General features: G+C 37.5%; 2 protein-coding genes across 2 annotated transcripts in view; one reads left to right on the forward strand and one right to left on the reverse strand.

Moving 5' to 3' along the window:
• Positions 1–19,772, forward strand: part of LOC139807959 (uncharacterized) — a 170,212-nt gene that overhangs the window by 149,578 nt on the left and 862 nt on the right. The window lies entirely within an intron of this gene.
• On the reverse strand, positions 11,442–13,618 carry LOC139809024 (uncharacterized). The gene is made up of 6 exons (XM_071771622.1): positions 13,295–13,618; positions 12,938–13,195; positions 12,428–12,636; positions 12,063–12,268; positions 11,628–11,776; positions 11,442–11,561 (listed from the first exon to the last, which is right to left on the reverse strand). Exons 1-6 carry the CDS (start codon positions 13,616–13,618, stop codon positions 11,442–11,444), a joined length of 1,266 nt encoding a protein of 421 aa, XP_071627723.1.

A 19,772-nucleotide genomic window follows, 5' to 3' on the forward strand; every position in this document is an offset into this window, starting at 1 on the left:
TTAAATTAATCATGATTTGGACGGTTTTATTTTAATATATGCAGATGATATAATCGATATACATAGATAAGCGAATAAAAAAATATTTATACCGAAGGGGGAATAAAGATATAACATGCTATTAAAATATAGGTAATTATTGTCTAAAATGGCAGAAATAGAATTTTAGGTAGCGAGACAATCATGACGTATGTACATATCCGTTTCCTAGCATTTCTGCATAAAAGATTAATATTTTATACCGTTCATAGAATGTGATATACTTGCGTGAATAATTGATGATGAAATCAGTGATATTAATAAATTTCTGGATTTATTAATATAATGTCACATACTCACACACACGCGCGGAAAGATTATTAGAATTCTTGTGGAACTTAATGAAAGCGGAAATTGAAGCAAATAGAAATTTAAAAAATTCTCGGATACGAATAATATTATCTTCCATTACTGCGAACCTTTGTCGACATTAAAATCTGTCGCTTTGCGATATTTTTTCGTTCGTGCAATATGTATGTTGTCGGCGGGCAATAAATTCCGCAGATAATGATGTCGTGTGTCACCGCGTGATAATTGTATGTCGCGAACGAATTTAGCAGTGTAACGTTTACACTTTGTGGAGTGCCCTGCGGACATAAAAAGAGCTTGCATTTTAATCGAACAGCGGAGATAAAAAAACTGGGTCGGAAATGAAAAATCTCTGTGAAAGAAACGGCAAGCAGGTCGAACGCGCAACCCGAATCGCGACGAGCATTCGCGGCGAGCGAAAGAGAACGAGGAAAGAAACGAAGGGCGAACGATTGGAAAGAGAGGCAAGAAGATCGTAACACGACTCGCGTGCCAAGGTCCGCCATGTTTCGCCAGGAGTCCACTGCCGGCGAAATTAACCGTACGCGTTCACTCGGGGACAAAAACTAATGGTTTTCACGCTAGCCACTCAGGATTAATTAACGAAACAACTAAAAATGGCGGCTTTCGTGCACCGGCGAAAGGCATGTGCGACCATATAGGACGAGATTTTGCGCATTCTTTCCCTGGACCGCAGAAGATATATGCGCATAAAATTTGAATGAGAAATAGGAAGGAGCACATAAAAATATATAATTAATAGAAGTGTGCAGTATACACCAAACGATAAAAAGAGAAAAAGAACAGAATATAGCGAGGACATTTTTAGGATAACTCAATTTTTGCATGATTATTCCTTAACCCTGATGTTTTTTGCATCTTTTACATAAAGATCAAGCAATGCTGGAGAATATTTCAAGTCCCGAAAATTGTATCAAAGGAAAAAAGATAAAATATGAAAATAGTACAAGCAAAAATTTGACACAATATTTTAAATTAGAATTCATAATATCTGATAAGATTGAAAATTATTAGACTATTATTATGCCTAAGAGACATTCAATACTAAATGGCTTTATATTCAATAATCTTCAAAAAGCAAGCTGATGTCCGTTTGTCCCGACGCGACGTCTCAAAGTAACGATCGTACGCGCGGATGATCCAGACAGGCCAGGTTTCGGCTTTCGGAGGAAGACGTAGGCGAGTCACGCGACAGCTTGACAGACAGACATTAACGATCTACGATGGATCCGCGTGATTGCCATCGCCCGATCACGCACACCGTCGTATCGGCTTCTCGGAGTCGCGCGGGGAAAATCGAGATTTGAAACGATTCTCTCGTCATCATTTCGCGCGCTTGCGTTTTGTGGTTGTATGCAAACAAATGGGGAATACGAGGAAGGGAGAAAACTACACATATCTGAAACGGGAGAAAATTCGTTTGTTCTCTTTCTCTTTCCGTCAAACAAGATATACAAGCGAACGGAATCAGAATCAGTGAAAAAAATATGCAAAATAAAAATATTCCAGTATTTACGTCAAATTAAATTTAGTAGACATGCAGAAAGGAGGAAAGGAGAAACGTCTAAAACGATCTTTTTCTTATTAGACTGTGATTCGAATCGAGTACATTACGGAGCATCGCACATCATTATAATGAACCAGCTTTAAATGCCGATTGCCGGAATAACGCTAATACATGCGATTACGCAATGTATAATTATACATGAAGAGAATGACGCCGACAAAGAGGATATCACCTCACGTAATTGCTATTGCTATAAATTACACATATTACAATTTCAGGCTCCATTATACCTCCCATTACATACCGCAATTTTAGTCGGTTATAACTGTGCGCCGGCGTCATTAAGTATTCAAACTCATTATACTTTTATTCCGATGAACGCTCCAAATCGCATAACCGATTCCCTTACATTGAGACTTTAAATCCATGTATCCCCATGCCCCATACCGACTTTCCCCATACTTTTGAAATGTTTCCTGAATTCGCTTTCAAAACTGGCAGCTATTCGCGAAAATTACGAATTACGTAGAATTACTTAATTTATTTCTCCATAATTGACGCAACATTAATCAGCATTATAAGACGCATTTACGCGACATTCCCACGAAATAACGTAGCGCGCATTCGATGCATTAGTCGTGCGAATCACGGTCGCATTAACGCGCGCGGTAAGGCCCAGCTGTCAAATTATCGAAGCGCCGAGCATCCTTCTTCAAGAAATTCATCTCCATCATCCTCCCTCTTAGTGGCGCGATCCCGCGGGATAAGAACGGAACGCGCGCTCGCGATCCTCTTCGCGGGACGCGCTCGTTGTTCCGGTGTGTACTCTCCGGTGTACGTACACGCGTCTCTCGCACGCATGTACGCGCGCACGCACCTACACACTCGCGCGCACAAGTGTCTCGAATGGCGCGCACCTTCGCATGGTGGTTTCCACACGCGTAATCACCTGTCTCGTCCATCATAAGGCCCCGTACCTGGCCAGATGTAATATGCCGTGGCCCACGCAAAACCCGTCCGACATCCCAACGTTTCAACACACGCCCACGAGCGGTCGGCTCGCTTTCAAAATGTCGTAAGTCAAATTGCCCCGGAGTGCACCGTTTCATCATCTGGACGCGGGGCACCGGCGCGGCGCGCGGATTGCGCGCGTTGCTTTAACGTTGCGCTGCGTTGCATTGCGTTGCACTGGTGCGCGCATCGCGTTGAGGGCCCGATTCGTGCGTCCGCGCGCGTGGGCGTGCGGCGCACGTATATACGCGTGACCGACGGACAGGCATATCCGCGAGATCAAATGCCCGAGATCGCTGATTAGCCGCCGCGAATACCAACCGCGGTGGAACTCGCGAGCGGATATGTATGTATTTCTGCGCGTATTGCAATCAGACGGCGCGTCGTCTAAATGTAAGGCGGAATCACTTGGTCTGGCGATTTTATGAAGATTTCGGATGATCGACCCCATCACGAATCAGTTAATTTATGATTGCGGTAGAATCGTTAGTTACGAATGAGCCAAGAACGTATATTTCGTATCTCTTTAAGAATGTATCTCGAAAAAAAAGTGTGATTCATCAGCGAGTCCATCTGACATTCGATCTCGGAAACGTAACTTGCCCAATTAACATAGATTAGACCATATCACAGTAGCACGGAATTGCAGGGGAGACCCGAGATGGCTCCACGCCAGAAATATGATACGTATCGTATATCTAAAAAGACACCGGCGGCGTTTCATTAAGCATACTTATGGCGCGGTACTTCAGTGGAAAAAACTAACGGCGAACTCAACGTATGTAACTCACGACTATGAATTGTAACCTGACATTGTACGATCGCGTTGCACCTGGTTGCACCCGTGGCTTATTCTAAAAAAAAATAGACACAGAAATCAAAGATAAATACATGATAATACGAAAACACTATAATGACAGAGCTGTCGAGCGAGTAAATTAAACGTTTCATATTTTTGAGATCCATCTCGTCGGAGGATTTCAATCGTTACGTGAGTGACGTCAAATACACACAATTGCAGCTTTATATAGAATTCTAGTGATACCGCATGTAGGAAAAAGAAGGGTTTACAACCCTTCCGATTGTCCGCTACTTTTTTATGCAAAATACATCGCGGTACATATTCTTGTATCGCGTCCTTCACGTACTATTTTCTATCCGTTTATATGGCGGATTAATCTTTCATATTAAATAATTCCGTAACTTTTGCCGCTTCAACATGGAACAAAATGACCGTTATTTCTCCCAAGTGGGCCTCGAAGTTCAACGCGATATCGGTATCTAAGCGTGGTTTGGGAGATTCCACGTAGCAGCGCTCACGTATAACGTAAAATATCGAGCCGCCGTGCGCCTTTGCGGCGCCTAAAACGCGAAGTCCCGCAATAAATTGTCGCCGAGGTATCAATAACCCTGATACCGCGTGCATCTTAAGCGCCGGTTAATAGTCGCGCTGCGCGCACCGCTCCGACTCGTTCTTCCCATCCCCGGCCTCGGTCGACTTTGAATAACGATCCATGACGAATTCGGCGGACGGCCCGACACCTGAGCCGTCTCACCGGTTGGTATTCATCCGACAGCGGTGCTCCATTTACATGAGACGCTAGATACGACGCGGGGAGGAAGGAGTGGCGACGTATATCGGAGCGGAGAGAAGAGATGTAACCGGCCGCTAGAAAAGCGTGAAAATTTCGGAACTGCGGTACAAACACACTGTGGGTGGTCGTTCTTTCTCAGCTAAACTCTTTTTCTCTTTCTCTCTCTCCCTCTTTCAGTTTCATTCTTTTTTCTCTTTTTTTATGCTTGTTTTTTTTTCTTCGGGGATATCTTTCACCTTCATTGTTTCACGGCGAGTTATGGTTTTCCACGGTGCAGCGCTCGTTGAGTGCGGTAAGCCGCGTGATTGCGCAGCGCAATTCATCAAAAGGAGCCAAGGTAGAAATAAGGTTTTCGAGTATCGATACCGTAGCTCAAGGATTAAACCGATAACGATCGCCGGCCACGGTACGCTTCGGCTCCACGTGTCCGACGTAATTAATTGCGTCGACGTCTTTATAGTGATACGCGCGTATTCCTCGGCCGCGGCTATTTTTATGCCGATGGCGCTCGCCGGGCAATTTGCCGTGATCTATCGATGGTGGAAGCGGCTAGATAGACATTCCTTTCCTCTAGGTATCGTGCTGTCTAATGTAGTAATTATTAATATTGTTCCGTGATTTATATCGCGAATTTATAGAGATAAATAATTTTACAAGTGCTTAATACTTTAATATATCGTGTATATAATTCACTCGATTGAAGAGAAAGAATTTGAAAAAAAAACATGCGGTTTCTAACGATTTCTAACGTGCCTCATTAACACGGTGTCTACCTAAGTAGACGAGTTTCGTATAATTTACCCTATACGCCACAATAGAATTTCCATTATTACCGAAGTATATAATAATAATAAAATATTGTGTAACGTCATTAAAAATAAAATGTATTAGTTATCGAATAACGCACTTTTTATTTTACATTGCTGTCCAACTATCTGCGTCGTTCAAAATTTCGTCATTTTACTGGATGACATTTACTTTTTTTTTACAAAAGTTCCGATGGCGCCGGTCACCATTAATGATCACTAGGGTGCCTGGAAAGTCAAGTACCGGTCACGGAGGACCACCACGTGATACTGACCAGTCAATATACTAACTATTCCATATTTTCCTTAAGTTATTTGTACGTTATTTTTCTACGATTGACATTTCTTAAGACTCTATTTCTTTTAGAAATCGGTATCTTTGTACCATAAATGACTCGACAGTTTAGCAAATTTTTTCAGAAGCTTTTCTATTTATCTTGAATCATACATCATCTATTTTGAGGATTTTGAATAGTAAAAAGCATAAAAATTCTAAAAAAGGTAAATGCTATTATAATAATAAAGGTAATTTTACAGTTTTCTTCGAAGTAAAGGCCATCATTGAATTCGCAGAAGAGAATCTGTCATAATAGATCATGATTGACACGTAAAATTGGTTATTGAATACGATCTCTCATCATTCATAATACGTACGCCGATGCGAAATTTAGGCAGCTATTATCGATTTTGTAAATAAAAAGTACCGGAACGACGGAGTATCTTTGCCTTGACCGAAGAGACAGCCACGACGCCAGTTCTGGTCAGTTCGGATCAGCGAGAACATTTTTGCAAATAAAAACGTATAATTCCGCGTTATACGCGACGGCTTTTAAGACCGCGTCATGCATCACGCCCATATCCGGCCTTCCGTTTCCGGTCGCGGAAAGCATCGGTGAGTCGCGGATGGCGTTGAGACGGAGGAGGAAAGACAGGGAAGAGAGCGAGATGTGTGGACGGAACGAGAAAGAAAGAAAAAAAGAATAGAAACTGAATGCAAACACACATACGCGGCGATAATGTTCGGCAACCAGCCGGCCCGGTGTGGATCTGCACGGGTAAATACGCGCAGACACGCCCGTCGCAATTACACGAGTGCTTGCAAGTATAATGAGGCGTGCGTTTCATTGTGATTTATGCAACGGCCAGAGCTACGTTTGTGTGCGTCGAGGGGCCACCTCTCTCCGTCTCTCTTTCTCGCTCTCTCTTTTTCTCTCCCTTAGCTCGACAGTAAATTCACGTAGAATAGACACGCGGAATTGAAGCACGACCGAGAGCTTACAATTTGAACGGAGGATAGTCAGTCAATCTTCGATGTTGATAAAGAACTTAGATTGGTGTTTGATTCATATTCTATTCTCACTCATCGGTTTATTCCGTTTACAACTGATCGCTTTGCGCGAGAACCATTTAGCGATTTTTTACATTGCATGTAATCTGTGATGAATCAAAAAGAATCACGAAATTGGCTCCTTTAGGAGCGATTATTCTCAACTCGATCCTGTTGATGTTAACCCTTCAATTGCCGTTAAATATAAGTAATTCAATTATTGAGCAACGTAACAACGCACAATCGGCCGTTTCGCAAGAGATCAAAGAAATAGCAGCATATAATGTACCTCTCGGATATATCCACGTGCACCATAATTAGATGTAAATTCGCCGCCCACTTGTCTTGATTGATTCGCAAATGTCGTATAATGGGGCGCTAGGAAGGTCAATTTGTTGGTCGCGCGTTAAATATGCAATCTCAAGGGGGGATCATCATCGGTTCTCTCGAACGAGGAGGTTTCACATTACCAGCGGACTCGCGTGGCAATCGTCGTGACGCGGAGAGAGATATTAACCTTAAAGGATTGTAAATATCAATGCGTAATAAATTACGCTGAATAGGCGAGATTATAGGCGGCCGACCGGTGATTTAGCGGTGATTTTTGCACTCGGCCGCGTAATACTCTGTCATTAATACTTTTTCTCCCTCCGTCCGCCGTTCATGCGCGTCGAAATAATAATATTTTTGATACACTTGGTCGCAAAATTACACGCGGTTAATACGACGCGGGGATCTCCTTCGTAGGTGCATCCATATGCGATAGTTGGTATCGCCCAGGAATCCGAGGTCTTCGCAAAAATGTGTTTCGCAAAAACGCAAGCGTAATGGAAATTGTATATTACTCATTGTCAGTACTTTGACGTTTCGCTTGTACCGTAATTTCCTGCGCGCATTTACGGATGTCGACGATCATTAGAGCTGTGCGCTCAACTATAATGTCTCATTCTGTATAAAAATACTATAATAGCAGAAGAAACGCGTCGGGAGTGTCTATCATCTTTCAGACAACTGAATGAATTTGGAAAATTGCGAGGGAAAATTTTCCTCGTATCAAATCCTTGTTACATTAAGTGACTATTGTTCGAGATATCTCTCTCATTTCCGAATATGAGCAATAACGTAAATAATAGTTACGAACGTGACGTGTCGATCGAATAGCCTAACGTTAAGACGGACATATAATAGGCATAAAATGATGAATTGATATAGTAGACAGCGTTCATAAATCCGCGGTCTTATCTTACATCGCGTCGTTAATTCTGCATCGACAAATACAGGCGCAACAACCATTCCGCGTGTGACTTAAGCGATAAATTGATCGAGACCTAAACAACTCGTCAAAATGCTGACGCATGACCCGCCCGACATGACAGGCGTCATGGACCTTGCGTGTCCCGCTCAGCCGGTTTAATATTATTCGGTTACATGTATTATTCAATCAGCCAATAAGACGGAAAACACGCGATTTATGCGATCCATGCGGGTGAGAGCGGAGGGATCACGTTTTGGGTGGACAGATATCGCGCATGAATCACATCATCGTTCCTCGATTACGCGGCTAATTGAACTTTGAACAGCTAATAAAAAAAATCGACGAGAATGAATTTTTTCTCCCTCAAAATTAACCAAATTTAAATTAACTTGAATTTTCGTTTTAAAATTAATTAAAATGTAAGTGATCAAATTTAAATACAAATTTTCTGAAAACAATTCAAAATCATATTTTTACAATAGCTGATTTAATTACTGCATTGTGCTTTTATCGAATTTGTTTCTTAAGAATATGATATTGTGGAATTTTTAGCTGTCAATTTTTGGCGTTTGATAGTAGCGTAAGAATTTATAAGAATATGACGTAGAAGGTAAATTATGTTATGCTTCGTTGAACATAATTAAAATTTTCTATCGGTCGCAAAAAAATAAAATCGACGATAACGATCACTCGCACGTTTACAAAAAAATATTGTAGTCAGAAACAGGGCGTCTTTGTGTACGTAAGAAGAGTCATGAGCCACATCCTCAATCTGGCATCTTACATGTAATCTCGTTGTCAATTGGCAGTCCGTTGAATAGCGCCGCCATAATAACGAGCTCTTTACATTCCAGATTACACGTGCGGCTTGGAATGGTGCGCGGCTTACAAGCGCTATAAAGCAATAAAAGTCGATTTGCCTGTTGTATGCCTAGGCAGTGATATATCGCTACTTAACGCTCGCGTAAATCGAAGAACGTACCTGACAATCCCGAATTTTATTATCTATCTTTTTTTTCCTTTCTCCCTTTTCGAATCAGCGAATCGAGTAATGTTCGAAGCTTTTGAGAGATCGAATTTATGAGAAATAGCATACAGTAAGTAACAAGAACATATCGATATCTGAATCACAAGTTTAAAACCTATCTTCACTTGTACTCGACCCTGTCGAAATGTCGCTGACGCTAGAATCGGCCGTTTTCGAACCGCATGGATTACTGGGTTCGCCAAAAATCATGCTTTTTTTCCTACAAGCTCCAGCGCTGCAATTCGTTAAAGTGCTGTCGCATTTTTTCAAGTCGCACTTGAATCCCAATACCCGTTTAGCCCTAAGGCCGTTGCACAAAAACCTCACTTTCGCCACGGCGCGACTCGTAGTCTTCTTAAAAAATGGCATGGGATTCTGTTGGAAGTTATCTATTGAGAGCCTCCAACTTGTGCAGAAATACTTCAACGACGGAGAGACGAGAAACGCAAAAAAGGACCTGGAACTTCCTCGACGTTTCTTTCATTTTTGTTTTCAGTTGACCGAACAGTGGCATCTCTCCCGCGGGCTTTGTCTCGGGCTTCTTTTGACGATATGGTGATTCACGCAACGCTTGCGGTTTGCAGTCTGACGTTTGAGGTCTGAAATATATGTAAAATGTATAATTGACATTAGTACAGCCAGACCATCTTGGAGCATGATGTGTAAAGATGACTTTTATATATATGTAGAGAAGTATAATATTCATTACTGCTTTGGATATATACACACAGAAAAATAATCACTCTACAACCAAGAAAAGCACTTACTTATTTTATTTTACTTCTTTTAAAGTAAGTTTTCTTACAACAAAGGATATTTTTTTACTAATAGTGTTCAAATATCTTGACACAAGTCTTTGAAAAGCAGAATATTGTTTTGAGTAAATGTAATTCTTACAATGACTTTATGGTAGATTTGCGGGATACATAACCTTGTAAGGCCCATAAAGTCATTGTAAGAATTACATTTACTTAAAACAATATTCTGGCTTTTCAAAGACTTGTGTCAAGATATTTGAAAACTATTAGCAAAAAAATATTCTTTGTTGTAAGAAAACTTATTTAAAAGAATTAAAATAAAATAAGTAAGTGCTTTTCTTGGCTGTAGAATAATTATTTTTCTGTGTGTACAATGTGTACATACGTATTTCATGTCCACAACGTCCCTCGATATTATAATATTTATAAAATTACACATATGTGGTCGCATATTTAGTTAACAATTACGCATTAATAAATATTCTTCAAATATTGTATGTATTAATATTGTATGTACAATTGAAGACTACATTGATTACTTTAAACTTTAATTTATCTGATATTTTTGATCCGTTAAAATTATAAAATTTTTTTAAAAAATATCAGTTAAACAAAGATTAAAATTCTTAGTAAAACAGATTATTAAACGAACATACGTACCCATTCGAGCTGGTTTTTCTATACTCTGTGCATGATTTTGAACATCCGCTTTTAGAGGAGAATGACTTAATTCTGTCTGTAGACCTGCGTGATGTAGATTCTAATCGTCGCTTGTCAAATATTGATGTATTTTCTTCCTTCTTCAAGGATACTTCAAATGATTCAAAAGTCAAGATATAAGTAGATCCATCAAAAGATGTCACGTCGTCGTTTTTCTCTTCCATCTTAAATTTTAAGATGTTTTTCCAAATTCTATTGTTAGTCTTTCATCGGCTTGTTCGCAATAAGTTTCGACGAAACTTCTTTCAATCGACTGATTCTTTTGCTTCATCAACGCATTGTTTTTTGGAACTTCCGATCTATCATCGATCAATTAAAAACGTTTTATAAATTTCTTCTTTGCCGTGCTATTGAATTCATATCGAGAATCGAGAAATTGCTTGTAAAATTTAATTTTATATTTAACTCGTACTTCTAAACGAAGTACTCGGAGTAGGAAGCGGAGATCTCATTATCGCACATTCACGAAGAATCACGATGGTCATTGAGCCCACTTTTAATTCATCGTCAATAGTGATAGCTGGACTCCTCGCTATTGTAAGGACTTTCTTCATTTCGTACACCTAAATTTGTGCATAAATTTAAAACAAAAATTTGTTTCTCTCTTTTTGCATGTATTTACTACTTAAATTTATAATAAATAATTGTATAAACAATAATCTAACCTGATTATCATTCGAAGATCGTGTGCATACATCCCGAAACCTTTTCTTGAGATTCCTGCAGAACCTAACAATCCTGTGATATACGGTCGAAATTATGGAATATTTTGATTGTAGTTAAGTCACTCTGTAAACGTAGACAAAAAGTCAACAAACTAAAATTTGTAAGTTGAATGTTGTGAAACTCGATTGAAGTACAATCGATATTTCGTAGCGTCTGCTAACATCAAGCATAATTGCATCAAGCAAAATATGCGGATATATACCTAATCACATTGTGTGTTATTTAAAAAATGTTTTAATTATTTAAAAAGTTACACTTTGAAAATAAATATTAGTACATCGATATATAAGAGATTAACCTATATATCTTCGAATATATATATCTATATATATACTACATATTAATCTCTGCCTTTAGTTTTTGAAATTTTTGTTGGAAGATTTTGAATACAACGAACGCTTCTTTCAATGATCGTCTTTGTTCTTGGTTTATGACTTGGCACATTTCTGGATGGAAGCTCCTACAGGATAAATAGAATTGATATACATATATTGAAAAATAAAATTTATAAATAAATTTTATATACCGTGCTTAAATCCACGTTCGATTCAAAATCGTTTCTGATGTGCTTTTTGCTGCCGGTATTTTCACTGCTAAATGCCTTTCGAGACTTCAACGCATCTTCGTACGTCGTTTGAATGTTCTGACCGTATCGTATTTCTCTGGGTGGCACAACTGAAAGTCATATGTTAAAGATTTAACTGTGATTGATTAATTTTCTCTAGAATAATATTACTAACAATTTTTAATTAATTATATTCTTTTATTAACTTCATATAGTATATATATATATAATATGTATATAGTATATAGTATATATAGTATATATATATGTGTATATATATATATATATATATATATATATATATATATATATAATATGTATAAACATACTATATAAATATAAATAACAAAGTAATATATATAATATGTATAGTAATTCTGTCTGTATCCATTTTACTATTTGATCTATCCATCCTGTTCTTTCTATCTTCATATTGTACGTTATTGTCATGTGTTTCTTTAGACCTGTGTGATCTCTTTGGTGTATTCCGCTCGTCGCTTCTGTCTTCTTGTATTTCCTTAGAAAACTCAGAAGTAACGATATTCTGTTCGCTTGCAACAGCTCTTTTAACGTATCGTTGAGTCGGTTCGTGGCTATCGTGACTACTAAAAAGATTTTATCTTTTTCAAAATATCTTTATATTTTTGTACACGTAAAAATTTAATAGATTCTGTATACAAAACTAAATTAATCTAATTAATAGTATCAATTACATAATTCAAAAGTGTTATATGATAATTTTGAAGATGTAGAAAATTTACCTTGTAACTTCAATCAATGCTGATTTCATATCGAGACTGTAATGTGGAGTCGTGTAAGAATCTGCGTACTCGTCTGTATGTTCCGTTTGATGATTCGCATACTCGGTTTGCTTCGGTTCACTCGTCAATTCTCTCGAAGAAGCTCCGAATCTAGAGCTGGAAACATTACTTTTTTCTTTCGGCATTGATGTCACAAAACGACGTGGAACCTATCAAAAGGTACAAATTATACAAAGTCGTTTTTTCATTACACTGTGATAGTGATTTTTCAAGTTCTTTGTTACATATATTACTAGTTTACAAATAGTAAGCTTTATCTCGCTTGAAGCTTTAGCTTGTTTGAATAAACGTTATATATTAAAAAAAAAAGTTTTTTAACACCTTTTATTTGCTCGTATATTGGTCGTATTCCTTGGTTATTAGCTTTTGCTTTGAATGAGCCGAAAAACAGTTTGCTTAAGCTTTATCTTATTTTAAATTTGTAAAATAAGAAATTAAGAGGGACTGTACCTCATCAGTGCCTTCTTCAAGCAACATTAAAGTCACTGATGATCCGTCTAAAACGCCATGGAGATGTGGCAATTTTTGTTGGCAACAATCGACCGAACGCCCTTTTAAAATTTTCCACCAGGAATTTTCATCCTCCAGGAATGTTCTTACTTTCTCCATTTCTCGTAAACAGGCCGTTACTGCATTATGAGCATCTTTCAGTTCATTAATTTTGACCGGTAGTTCCAACGACTTGGAACTTTCCTGTCTAATCTTGTTCTAAATTTTGAAGAAGCTACTGTGTACAAGATATAATCCAAAACACCCATTCTTATTTATCATGTTTGTTTAATATTTATATGTTTGTTAATGGGTTACCTTTCCGTCATGACATTTTGGTCTATCAAGACCTTGAACATTTCTCTTCAGTTCTTGAATTTTATTTACGGCACGATCGGCATTGTAGGAACGTGAATTAAATTCGTATTTCAAATCCGTACCGACTTTCGCATTACATCTCCTTGGCTCGCAGTACTCTCTTCGTCTCGTGACAGGCGATTTATAACGGCTTTCCAAAGTGCGTGGATTGAAAGCAGCTGGCGGACTAAGGTGAGTGCAAATTCTACACGGAGGTTCCTGAAAAGGCAAAATATTACATTCGAAAAGATGTATATTGTCAGAGATACACTCGCGATATGACATCTAATCCCATTTTCTTAAAATTATTAAGATTAAAATTTGTTATTAAAACCTATCTAACGTTCAAAAAAATCAATATTTATATAAGTAATTGAATTGAATTTAATATACACGTTATCTAAAAATGTAGAATAGGTTACATGCCATTTAGATAAGAAATTTTTTTATATTTTCTATATTTTTTTCAATAATAATCGTAAGCCATGTCGTATTCGGACATATTCTTGAGTTACAGGGTGAATTTGCATATCTTGTTATCGTTCTGTCGGAAATATTTACTGACGTTTTACATTTCGGAATTTAAAATATATACATATGCGTATGGTAAAAAAGACTAGATGTGAAGTGAGACTACGTTGTTTTTATAAAAGAACAAAACTTCAAGTATAAAATAGTATTATATAAAATAGTTTCTCTCTCTCTCTCTCTCTAATAGTAATTTATTTTTATTTGATATATTATTATATATTCTGTAAACATTAGGGTGTCATTTTGGAGCAACTTTTTTTTTTATTTCACGAATAGCATATATACTTGTAGGAAGGTAAAATAAGATACCTGTTAAAGTTTGAGCCTTTAATATTAATATTAACGGGTAATATTAATATTAATATTAATATTAAAAAATCCCTCGTGATTTTTTATTTTTCATTTAGTAAGATAGAAAAAATTTTATAACTATCTAACAAACAGTAATACAGCATTGCTCCACATAGATTTTTGTAGTAAATTTACCGCTCTACAAAAAAGATCTCTTATCATTTTTTCATAAATTCAACCGTTTAAAAGATATTCAAAGTTAAAGTTTGATAAATTTTATAAAACTTGTTTTTGCTTCTTATGAATTTTGTATCATATCGACTATCAAAAATTATGAAATAATCAATACATATTTTTGTAGAAAATTTAACGATTTACAAAAGGTCTCTTATATTTTTTTCATAAATATAACCATTTAGACTTTAGACGATATTAAGGTTTACACTTTGAACTTTAAACCTTAATATCGTCTAAATGGTTATATTTATGAAAAAAATATAAGAGACCTTTTTTGTAGATCGTTAAATTTTCTACAAAAATATGTATTGATTATTTCATAATTTTTGATAGTCGATATGATACAAAATTCATAAGAAGCAAAAACAAGTTTTATAAAATTTATCAAACTTTAACTTTGAATATCTTTTGAACGGTTGAATTTATGAAAAAATGATAAGAGATCTTTTTTGTAGAGCGGTAAATTTACTACAAAAATCTATGTAGAGCAATGCTGTATTACTGTTTGTTAGATAGTTATAAAATTTTTTTTATTTTACTAAATAAAAAATAAAAAATCGCGATGAGCGACCTGTTACTATTAATATTAAGGGCTCAAACTTTAACAGGTATCTTATTTTACCTTCCTGCAAGTATATATGCTATTCGTAAAATGAAAAAAAAGTTGCTCCAAAATGACATACCCTAGTAGACATATATCACCTTCGTTATAATAAATGCTGTATATTATTTTGACATTATTATTCATAATGTCTGAAGAGAATTTCGGGGATCATTTGCATTTATAATTATATTACGAAATATAATTTTAATTCCACAATGCGAAACTTAATTGCAGATTTCTATCAACTAAAGTCATTTAAAAAAAAAGGCATTACTCCGCCTTATTTTACGTAGAAATCTGCGATCTCCGACAGCGTAAGGTCTTTAGCGTGAATAATCCTTCCTTTGAAAAATGATCCAGCCGGCTCATGTGGCTACTAAAAAATGAAACGGCATTTGTATCACCGCGACGTTTATCCTGAAAACGGACTTTGTGTCCACCTCGATGTCACGCTTACATACTTCTTTTCGCGACACACAATGAAGACTCCCACCGCGTTTAATAGTAGCTCTCAGATCTATTTGTTCGCTTTTTGCGAACAACATAACGTAATATCGCGCTCAATAAATTGCACAACATTTCTCAAACATTCCGCAGAAAAAAATATTTTTTTAGCTATCCTCTTACGCGAAATATAATATAATATAATTTTGATTTGTCAATATACTTTTAAACATTTTGCATGATATCTCACAGCACATAAACGTACGCGGAGCTGTCTCAAAATTTAAAACGTTAAGGTAAATGTACCAATGCCTGGACACGTACCTATATGTCTAGAAATTTTTATCATTTTAGTCCTTAAGGCCCAGTTCCACAAACATCTTTCTAAAGGGGACGTTAGAAAGAAACAAAGAATGAGTTAACCTAAGGTTAAAAGTTAACCGGCGTTTGTAGAACTGGGCCTAAGTAAGGTATAACGCGAATTAAAATCAAAGAATCAAAGATAAAAATATTTTTCTTGTATTATATTTTTATCTTTGATTTTTTAACCCTTAAATGCCACCCGGGGTCCAGAGGACCCCAGATCCTTTACAATTATATATTTTCAAATGTTTCCGCCAAAAATGGAGCTCATGCTCCTTCTGATGATAGTTGAGTGATTGAACTACCAGTGTGTACACTTAGCAGTACTCAGTTTACTTAATTTTTTATACTATGTTGAAATTGAAATTTTAACAATATAAGCAATTTATTCTCTTTTCTAGACCTTGAACAACATTGAAAAAAATTTTCATAACTAAAGATCAGAAAATCAATGAGTAAGGAGACATTTTTCATGCTGGGGTCTTTTAGACCCTTCATGTCATTTACGAGATTCTTGAGAGGTGTGGCATTTAAGGGTTAATTCGCGTTATATTTATTTAAAAACTAAAATGATAAAGGTGTCCAGACATTGGTCTCAAGTGTCCCGGCATTGGTACATTCACCCTACCCGACGGTCTGCCCATTTGGTATTCCAGCGACGTGAAAATTCGAGTGACTGTGAAATCCTTAAATCAAAAAGTCGGGTGCTGAAAAAACGAGCTTGTAAACGGTTCGTTTACGTTACTCCGGGTTCTCCAAACCGGGCGCATCCTCCCTCGAAATCTTGCCTCGAAATCTTGCTTCGAAATCTTGCGCGACCGAACGACCCGCATAATTGCATTGTGATGAGAGCCGTAAGCCACGTACACTCGCATGGCTGATTCACAATGAGGAAACCTGAAGAAAAAAGTCAACGAGATTGTCTCCGCCCGGGGCGACTCACGGGACTCTCGAGAGTGTCGCGCTCTTCGCTCTCCCATTCATTTGCAAAGGAGCGTGGCACCGTATGGGACCATGGATGGGATCGCTTTCTCGCGAACGCGCACCGTAAGACGCGCCTCGCAATAGCGCCGAAATTGGGTCATTCAGGTGCAAAGTAGGGTGAAACCCACTATTCTCTCCTAATCCCAATACCGGCCGATTTTTCACACAAACCGCCGCGCCGACCCTATAGCTGGCGTCGCGTCCTCTCTTAACTCGAAAAAAATCTCGTTACTGCGCCGTGAAATTCATTTCACAAATTCGTTTCCCTCCCGCCGCGGTCTCGGCCGAGCTCGACCGTCCGTATAATTAAGCAATAAAACATGAATTATGGTAGACACATCCTGCATTCCTAGACATTAAGCTACGGAATGGTATTATACATTTATTTACGTTATTATCCTGAAATTGAAATAATTTCTAGGTAAAATACGCGCGCGACATTCATAAGAAATATGAAAAAAAAACCGTTCGCATTACGATATTAATATTTTTATGCGTTGTATTACGATCGCGCGCCCGAGAGATAATACCCGTGACGAATGCCACGCCTTTCAAGTTCCGCATTTAAAGATGTATGTCGCTATAGCTATATGTAGTATAATTTTGTTTTTTTGATTAAACAGTGTAGATCTAATCTCAGAAATTATTAATAAACAACATGGTATCATTGGGACAGAAAAAGCGTAAAAATTGCAATTTTGTCCCATTTTTGTACTTGATATTGTTTAAATAAATCATTAAAAATTTGAAAAAAAAAATATAAACAGAAAATCTTAAAAAACCGTAATTGCAATTCTCGATGTCATAGAAGTGTACCATAAAAATTTTATTCATTTTTACCGTACATAAGCAGAGATACATATTATGATATTTACATGTATATCTATATATATACAATTTCTGTAACTTTTAAAGCAAATATCTCAGAAACGGGTCGGACAATCGATCGTAAATTTAACACAGGTTTTTGGGATATATAAGTGCACAATCTCTGTAAATTTCAGTTTTATCCCTTTATTTTGACATATAAGCGACGTACATCTTTAAGAGAGCTCTATTTTCATCCGCGACTTTTCTTTTACGAATCTTCGGAACAAAGTAAGAGGAAGTATAACCGCATTAAGAAAGTTCCACGGCGGGCACGTATGTAACCGGCGAAGAATGTGAAGCGCGCGCGCGCGCGCGATAAAATTCAGCTCGTAAATCTTCGTCGAATGGATTGTTTGCGGACGTAGCTTGGCGGATGCCCCGCGAAGAGGTTGCGCCATCCTGAAATTGGGTTATTCAAGTGCAAAGCAGGGCGTCGATAGCGTACGAGAGCGATCCTTCAACGTCCTCCGCTCCGGCGTGCGCTCTCCCGAACACTTTTTCTCGAAAAATACGGATTTCGTTCGCGGTGCCGTGAAAATCGATTAGACGAGTTCGTGAATTTCCATGTGAAACGAGCTGGTATCCTCACGTTAATATCGCATTGTATCGCGTGAACGACGTGACCGTCATGTTCCTTTCCGTTCGTTTTCCATGAGTGTTAAGTGTCACTTCGTGATACAGCAGGTATTCTTAGGCCGGTTCTACAATCAGTCATATGTCTGATGTCAGAACGCAGCCGATGGTTCAATAAGAGAATTTCTTTTTCGGCAACAAATTTTTCTCATGAACCATCGGCTACGTTCCGACGTCTGACTTCGACATGCGATTGATTGTAGAATCGGCCTTAAAGTTTTGAATGCGGAATTGCCTGTGAGACACCCTATATATGATGCACGCATGCCAAGATTGCCAAACAGACAAAGTTGCTCTCGTTTCTTTTTATAAAATCATTATTATGAAATCATTATCGTGTTCGGTGTTGTAACATTTTTTTACATCTACTGCCTACACACCGCATAAGTGAAGAAGTTTTGTAAAGGCTTATCTTGATAAGACAATCTTTATCACTATACATGTGAGATAAATAACAATTCTTTATGTTTTTTTTTTTTATCATCGTTTTTCCTATAATATTATTCTGACTCCGCGTTATAAGTTTTAGTCAGACGAAATTGGTTGTAAACGCGCATTGTATTTGTTACTTGCATGCGTGTTTGTAGAGAAAGTGATTTTTAAGATCAGGCTTTTAAATCCATATACAAAGTCGAATTCAATGAAAAGTGTTCGCCGGATAGTATTTTGAAAACTAACTTTCTTCCGAAATATGCCGAGACACGTCGATTTTATTTTGACTTCTATTGTTGTTTAATTACCTTTTGAGAAAGTTGCTACCCCGCCTTAGGGGGTTAGCCTAAAGTGATTGATTTTGACAAAGATATCTCGTTCGAAAACAAAATCAACGTGTCTAGCAAAAATCACAAGTTTTCAAAATAATCCCGGTGGATACTTGTCATTGGAACACCTTGTATACTTACCATATATGCCAGATCCATTGTGTCATATAGAAACCGGCAATTTAAAAAGCCATCTAAACCAATTGGTTAAAAGATTTCAATTCTCCAAAATTGACATAAATTGGTACACCATGGGACACCTTTTTTTATTAAACGTTTTCACGCCAATGCCGAACACAGAAGCTACAGGGAACAAAGGAACGCGGAACGTTTCAAAGAAACGGCGGAAAAGCTGCCCGCAAAGTCAAAATAAAGTAATTGTTGCCCCTTTGTGTGGTTCTTATGTCCCTCTCCCAAAATTTTTCTCCATTTGAAACGTTGTAATAGGTAAAACGATTCCATTCGACCGCTCCTTTAGTCCCACCCAAGATGCCCATATTTCTACTCGATAGATTCTCAATGTAAAGATGTGTATCGTTTCACAGCATTTTATAACGCCCTACGGAATTTGACTCTGGAAATGCATAGTCATCAAACGTATCCCGAGACGGAGTGTATGCCACAGCTTGAATTTGTACGCACAACTTCATTCTACGTTTCTTTTTTCAAATATTATTTTGTTACATCGCATTAATATGATCTTTGACCTGGAGAGCAGCTG

This window comes from Temnothorax longispinosus, chromosome 2 (genome assembly GCF_030848805.1).
Source record: "Temnothorax longispinosus isolate EJ_2023e chromosome 2, Tlon_JGU_v1, whole genome shotgun sequence".
NCBI classification, from domain to species: domain Eukaryota; kingdom Metazoa; phylum Arthropoda; class Insecta; order Hymenoptera; family Formicidae; genus Temnothorax; species Temnothorax longispinosus.